Source organism: Nicotiana sylvestris, chromosome 8, assembly GCF_000393655.2.
Source record: "Nicotiana sylvestris chromosome 8, ASM39365v2, whole genome shotgun sequence".
Classification (NCBI taxonomy): domain Eukaryota; kingdom Viridiplantae; phylum Streptophyta; class Magnoliopsida; order Solanales; family Solanaceae; genus Nicotiana; species Nicotiana sylvestris.
This window is the reverse complement of record NC_091064.1, coordinates 146,730,657-146,738,311: the sequence shown is the minus strand read 5'-3', so window position 1 is coordinate 146,738,311 and position 7,655 is coordinate 146,730,657. Positions and strand designations below refer to the sequence as shown.

Here is a 7,655-nt window from a genome sequence, read left to right as displayed (position 1 = left end):
AAGGACGGACTTATCTGGGGTGCATGCAGACTTCAATAGGCATGACATGCTTCTTGGACTGGATGCCCGATCCGCACAACTATCCCAACTTCTCATAAACCCATTGCAACCCGTGTTTCAAAATCGAGGAACCTTGCCAGGACTCTTTCAATATCAATGGTGGTGAGGGGTGTCTTTTTTTTTTATCAACGGCGCCCTTTGTGGGTTTTCGCCAATCGATCTCTCTCATTTCTCTTCTTACCGTCGCCTTATAGTGCTCTTTTATGAGTTTTCACTAACAAAACTCTCTCATTTTCAATTTCTCTGCTCACTATCGCCTTACGGTGCCATAGGTTTTCACCGATAAGATTCTCTCATTTTATTTCTCTCATTTTGATTGTATCACATCCAAGCAACTATGTTTTCTAATTCCAACGCCTTTGCTGATTAATCAGAAGGACTTGGACAAGGTTCGGGTAAAAGAAAATTGGATCGCATTACAACTTTTGAACCGTTCGGGCGGGATCATCACCGAAACATTATAACTTCTGCCCCAGTTTCACTTTTAGGGTAAATTGGATTTTTATTTTGGTGTAACTGAACCCCAGAGATAGGTTGCCTACGTATCCTTTTGGAATCAAGTCGAACGTAGTTCAGGAAAATATTTTGTTTGTGTTTCCTCTTTTTTGTGTTTTTTTTCGAGTCCCAAAGAAGGTAATGAAAGAAAAGTAACCAGCTCAAAGGGTTAGCAAAAAGATTGGAGTGTTTGGGGTAGAAAGAATGAAAGCCTTCATCATCCCAGTCGGATAGTGCTATTGCTGCAGAAGGACTAGACATAGTACCTTTTTACCGTGTCTACTTTCACAGCTTCCTCGAGGTCGTTTCCTTCGATATCTCCCAGATATAATGCTCCTCTTGGTAATATCTTTCGGATAATGTATGGGCCTTTCCAGTTAGGAGAAAATTTCCCTTTTGCTTCCTGATGATGAGGAAGAATACGCCTTAAAACAAGTTGTCCCACTTCAAAATTTCTGGGCCGTACTTTCTTGTTGTAGGCACGGGCCATTCTTTGTTGGTACAATTGCCCGTGGCAGACTGCGGCCATTTGCTTTTCATCAATCAGGGTTAACTGTTCCAAACGGGCTTTGACCCACTCACTGTCTTCAATTTCAGCTTCAACAATGATCCGGAGAGAAGGGATTTCAACTTCCGTGGGTATTACGGCTTCAGTGCCATAAACCAAAAGGTACGGGGTTGCTCTGGCCGATGTGCGCACAGTAGTGCGATACCCCAATAATGCAAACGGCAACTTTTCATGCCACTGCCTGGAACTTTGAATCATCTTTCTCAAAATCTTTTTGATGTTTTTATTTGCTGCTTCAATGGCACCGTTGGCTGTGGGACAATAAGGGGTAGATTTCTGATGTGTTATCTTAAACTTTTCACATATCTCCCTCATCAAATGACTATTCAAATTTGCAGCATTATCCGTAATGATAGTTGCAGGAATACCAAAACGGCAGATGGGGTTAGAGTGCACGAAGTCTACCATAGCTTTCTTGGTGAAAGATTTGAGAGTGATTGCTTCAACCCATTTCGTGAAATAGTCAATGGCGACCAATATGAATATGTACCCATTTAAGGCTTTTGGCTCGATTGGCCCAATGACGTCCATGCCCCAAGAAACAAATGGCCAAGGCGCTGACATAGGATGCAGTTCTGTGGGAGGTGCATGAATCAAATCACCGTGCACCTGACACTGATGACATTTCTGAACAAAACTAAAGCAGTCTTTTTCCATGGTCATCCAGTAATAACCCGCTAGAAGGATTTTCTTTGCCAAAACATACCCATTCATGTGGGGTCCGCACACTCCTGCGTGCACTTTGTACATGATTCTATCGGCTTTTTCAGCGTCAACACATCTTAACAAGTTGAGGTCTGGGGTCCTTTTGTACAAGACATCACCACTCAAAAAGAAACCACTTGCATGTTGTCTAATGGTTCTTTTTTGGTCTCTACTGGCTTGCTCGGGGTATTCTTTGGTTTTCAAAAATCTTTTGATGTCATGATACCATGGCTGAATATTTGGTTCTTCCTCAACCGTATTACAGTAGCCATGCCTTTCCCTGATTTGGATTTTCAAGGGATCAATGTGGGCATTGCCTGGGTATGGCAGCATCGAGGCCAAAGTAGCAAGCTCATCGGCCAGTTCGTTATGACAACGAAGGATGTACCTGAACTTTATTGACTAGAATCGCTTGCCCAGATCTTCCACATGTTGCCTATAAGGAATAAGCTTGACATCTCGGGTTTCCCATTCTCCTTGAGCTTGTTGGATAATCAGATCCGAGTCTCCCATGATTAACAACTCTTCGGCATCTTGGTCGATTGCCATGTTCATACCCATAATACAGGTTTCATACTCGGTGGTGTTGTTTGTGCAGAAAAACCGAAGCCTAGTTGTGGCTGGATAATGCTGACCAGTGGGTGAGATCAAGATTGCCCCAATTCCAACACCCTTTGTGTTTACTGCTCCATCGAAGAACATTTCCCAAGCATTGGTGTCTTTGGATATTGCCTCAACTGAATTTACCTCTTCATTAGGGAAGTAAGTGTTCAAAGGTTGGTATTCATCATCGACCGTATTTTCAGCCAAATGATCTGCTAACGCTTGGGCTTTCATTGCAGTGCGAGTGACATAGACTATGTCAAATTCCGTGAGCAGGATCTGCCACTTTGTAAAACTCCCAGTGGGCATTGGCTTCTGGAATATGTATTTTAAAGGATACAACCTGCTTATGAGGTAAGTGGTGTAGGCATGCAAATAATGCCTCAGCTTCTAAGCGACCCAAGTTAAAGCGCAGCAAGTTCTTTCCAGTAAAGTGTACTTGGCTTCATAACTGGTAAACGTCTTACTCAAATAGTAAATGGCCTGCTCTCTCTTTCCGGTCACATCATTTTGCCTGAGGACACAGCCGAAAGAATTTTCCAAGACTGTCAGATACAGGAACAGAGGCCTCCCTGGCTCAGGTGGGACCAACACTGGGGGATTCGATAGATATTCCTTGATTTTATCGAAAGCTTCTTGGCACTTGTTTGTCCATTTGATCGCAGCATCTTTCTTTAACAACTTGAATATGGGTTCACATGTGGAGGTCAACTGGGCAATGAACCGGCTGATGTAGTTCAATCTACCCAACAAACTCATAACATCCTTCTTGGTTTACGAAGGAGGAAAATCCCAAATGGACTTTATCTTTGTTGGGTCTAACTCAATGCCCCTTCGGCTGACTACGAAACCCAAGAGTTTGCCAGATGGGACACCAAATGCGCACTTGGCAGGGTTAAGCTTCAAATCATATTTGCGTAGCCGCTCAAAGAATTTTCTCAAGTCCCGAACATGGTCATCCTGAGTTTTGGATTTAATGATTACATCGTCCACGTACACCTCTATCTCTTGGTGCATCATATCATGAAAAATGGCAGTCATTGCCCTCATGTAGGTTGCCCCGGCCTTCTTCAGACCAAATGGCATGATTATGTAACAGTATGTACCCCAAGGTGTGGTAAAAGCTGTCTTTTCTGCATCTACTTCATCCATCAACACCTCGTGATATCCTGCATAACAATCCACGAAGGACTGTATCTCATGTTTGGCGCAGTTATCAACAAGGATGTGGATGTTCGGCAAAGGGAAGTTATATTTGGGAATTGCCTTGTTTAAATCTCTGTAATCCACACACACCTGGATCTTCCCGTCTTTCTTTGGCACTGGAACTACATTAGCTAGACATGTGGTATACCGAACTACTCGGATCACCCCCGCTTTCAGCTGTTTTGTGACCTCTTCTTTGATCTTGTCACTGATGTCAATTTTAAACTTTCTTTGCTTTTGCTGGACAGGGGGGTAGTCGGGGTAAGTCAGCAACTTATGAACCACCAAATCAACACTTAGTCCTGGCATGTCGTCATATGACCAAGAAAACACATCTTTGAACTCAAACAAGAGTTGGATTAATGCGTCCCGGGTTTTTCCATCTGTGTGAATGCTTATCTTGGTTTCCCTGATTTCTTCAGAACTACCCAAGTTAACTGGCTCGGTATCATTTAAGTTCGGCTTAGGTTTATTCTCAAATTGTTACAATTCTCGATTTATTTCCCTAAAAGCCTCTTCTTCATCGTATTGCGGTTCTTGGTTCATTATTTCATAGTTAGACAGCGTGTTTGGATCTGGGCATGAAGTCTGCAAGCATGTCATGTTATTTAAATCCGCATTATTAGAACTGAAAGAAGAAATAAAAGAGAAAAATAATTGAATCAGAAAGAATAAAGAAAGATGAACGATGAAATATTGATTTCATTTCATTGAATTTGAAGATAACAGGGTTTACATTGGAAATTAAAAGACAGGAAACTAAAGAAAACATCTGAGTTACACCCTGGAATAACTCGTGATGCAGAAAAAGTGGCAGGACAGGTCTACCGGGACTCTCGCCTGATTGGAAATGGCGTAGCCTTCCAATTCTGCAGTTTGGCATTAGGTCCCATATAAAACACCTCAGCGGTGTTTGATCCTTCCCCTGGTTGAACCATGTGGGCTTCATACAGTATCTTCCTCATGGCCCCACAGATTTCTTCGATTTCTTCGTCCCTAAAGGCCTTATCTTCCTCTTTCTCATTGTATTTCGGCTTGAAAATGTTCTGTACAGATGCAGCACCGGCTGAGGCAAGACCCAACCGTCACTCTTTCTATCATCTGCCCATCTTACATCAGCTGGAGTAGGTCGGAAGCCTACCCCAAAGAACTTTTCACTGGCGGTCAGGATGATAGGTTCAGCTAATCCTTGCAACAATTTCCCAGGCCCTTTCCCAGGTTTGTAGCCGTGCCTGATCATTTCTTTGACCACCATGATTGATGCATTAGAAAGGAAGGGTTGAGGGCAAGGTTTTCCTTCTTCGCACTGATCCGCGACCATGATTTCAAAGGCCTGATAGACTATGTGTTCACTCCCCTCTCTTGCTTCAAGACATGGGACAGATGGGTCCCGAAAAATTGATTGCTCATCTTCTTTGTGAAACATAATCTCTTGATCCTCGTGCTCGAACTTCACCATCTGGTGAAGAGTAGAGGGTACAGCCCCCGCTGCATGGATCCACAGCCTCCCCAAAAGAAAGTTGTAGGATGTGTCCATGTCTAGAACCTGGAAAGTTACTTCAAAGTCTACTGGGCCGATGGTCAGAATCAGATCAATCTCTCCAATTGTGTCCCTTTTGATACCATTGAAGGCACGTACACAGATGTTGTTGGGTCGGATTCTTTCGGTACCGATTTCCATACGCTGTAGAGTTAAGAGTGGACAAATGTCTACTCCATAACCTCCATCCAACATAACCCTTTTCACGTAGTACCCTTCGCATTTGACTGTCAGGTGCAGGGCTTTGTTATATACGGCCCCTTCTGGCAGCCAGTCATTTTTGCTGAAGGAGATCTGGTTGATTGCGAAAAATCTTTCGGCGATTCTCTCCAACTGCTCTACAGAAGTCTCAACAAGAATATATGCTTCGTTAAGGGTCTTGATCAATACCTTTTGATGTTCGGTAGAGTTCATCAATAGAGATAACAAGGAGACTTGTGCGGGAAATTTTCGAAGCTGGTCGATCACCTCATAATCCGCCATTTTCATCTTTTGAAAGAAGGCCTCCGCTTCTTTGGCACTCACGGGCTTCTTAGATGGGAAGCGCTTTCTAGTGGCATTGTTCACCTCTTCCAAATTGAAATACTTTTCAGCCGGGTTATTTTCTTGAACTTCTCCCGAGATTTCTTTGCCTTTGTAAGTCACCACTGATTTGTTTTAGTTCCAGGGCACAGCGGTAGGATCCGTCAAGGGCTTTTGTGGTGCGTGGCCAATAACCACAGGCTCACTCAGCCTTGGTAGATTAATTGGCCCCTGCATCACATAATATCCCTTGGGCACATACATTTGAGTTATCTTATCCAGCTCGAATCTCCTGGGAGGACTCAAAGTCATCTGCTTTTCTTTGCGGCCTCGAGGGACATAGAGAACATCATCTTTGGGAGGCGTTAACCCAGTTTCAACTTCAACTTTCTTCTCTGACTTTGGAGGAGTGGTTTTGTTCTTTTTCTCCCCTTTGTCTTGCTTCGGGGCAGCCTTTGGTTTCTTTTCTACATCAACGATGGCAATGATGGACTTCAACGCTGGGTTAAATTCATTGTCATCACAAATCATTCCGATTACCGGCCCGTTGTTGTGAGCCGGCAGTGGGTTGTTAGTTATATTGGGAATATTTTCATCCCTTGGCACTATCTTCCTTTGTTTTATCAAGTTCTCCATGGCTCTCTTTAGAGTCCAGCAATCATCTGTGTCGTGCCCTTCTGCCCCTAAGTGATAGGCGCATCAGGTACCGGCTCTGTAAGTGGGTGATGCTGGGTTTTGCCTGGTTTGAGGAACAGGCTATAGCAGACCCATTTGAACAAGCTTTGGTAACAGGCTGGAGTAGGGTTCACCAATTGGTGTAAAATTTGGCCTCTTGGGTGGTTCACGAGGGTAGAAATTGTTTTGTGGAGGCCGGGGGTTGTAGTTGTTTTGGTAAGGTGGCTGGTTTCTAGAAAACGGAGCTTGGTTCTGGCTAGATTGTTGTTGTGGCCGGACATAAGGTTGAGCATTCATGACCATGTATGGCTGAGGAGCATAGGCTACATCTTGGTGGGGGTAATAGTGCTGCGGGGTCCTTTCTGAGAAAAGGGATATGGGAGTATAGTGTTTTCTTGCACCCAACGCTGCCATGGATGTTTCTTCCTTTTTCTTTCCCTTCGCTACTCCTCCAGACCCACCTTGAATGGCTTGGGAGGTAGCTCTGATGGCGGATTGGCTCAAGATTTGCCCTGTTTTCAATCTATTTTCAACCATTTCGCCAATTTTGACGGCTTTGGCGAATGGCTTACCCATTGCGGACATCATATTTTGAAAATAATCAGCCTCTTGGGCTTGGAGGAAGACCGTGAACATTTCAATCTCGTTCATTGGAGGCTTTACCCTGGAGGCTTACTCATGCCATTTGACAGCGTACTCTCGGAAGCTTTCCGAGGATTTCTTCTTTAGATTTGTCAATGAGTTCCTATCAGGGGCAATATCAAAGTGGTACTGAAACTGCCTGACGAAGTCCCGAGCAAGGTCATCCCAGATATGCCAATGGGATATATCTTGATCCATATACCATTCAGATGCGATTCCGACCAAACTCTCTCTGAAGTAGGCCATGAGGAGCTCCTCTTTTCCGCCCGCTCCCCGCAACTGGTTGCAATATATTTTGAGGTGGGCAATGGGATCTCCGTGCCCGTCATATTTCTCAAACATCAGGGTTTTAAATCCCAATGGTAGATGCACGTGAGGGAACATACATAAGTCGGCATAGGATACATTTTTTTGTCCACTCAAACCCTTTATGTTTTTGAGACTCTGCTCTATGCTTCTCATCTTTCTCACAATTTCCTCTTGCTCAGGGTTTTGGTGGCTTTCTCTTGCCCTGCGGTGAACTTATGCCGGGGTGGTTGGGAGTAAGTATAGGTGGGAAATTGTGTAGGTTCCAGTGGGAAAGATGGTGTTTGGAAGGTGAAGGATGATGGGTCAAAGCTGGGCCTGGGCAGTGTAGGT

At 44.2% G+C, this 7,655-nt stretch overlaps 1 protein-coding gene across 1 annotated transcript; it reads right to left on the bottom strand.

Moving 5' to 3' along the window:
* Positions 1-2,230: 2,230 nt before the first annotated feature.
* On the bottom strand, positions 2,231-2,665 carry LOC138875805 (uncharacterized). The gene has a single exon (XM_070154675.1). It carries the CDS (start codon positions 2,663-2,665, stop codon positions 2,231-2,233), a length of 435 nt encoding a protein of 144 aa, XP_070010776.1.
* Positions 2,666-7,655: the final 4,990 nt, after the last annotated feature.

Excerpts from the sequence above, each read along its gene's own strand:
- LOC138875805 (XM_070154675.1), bottom strand. The coding sequence starts at position 2,665 with ATGAAAGCCCAAGCGTTAGCAGATCATTTGGCTGAAAATACGGTCGAT.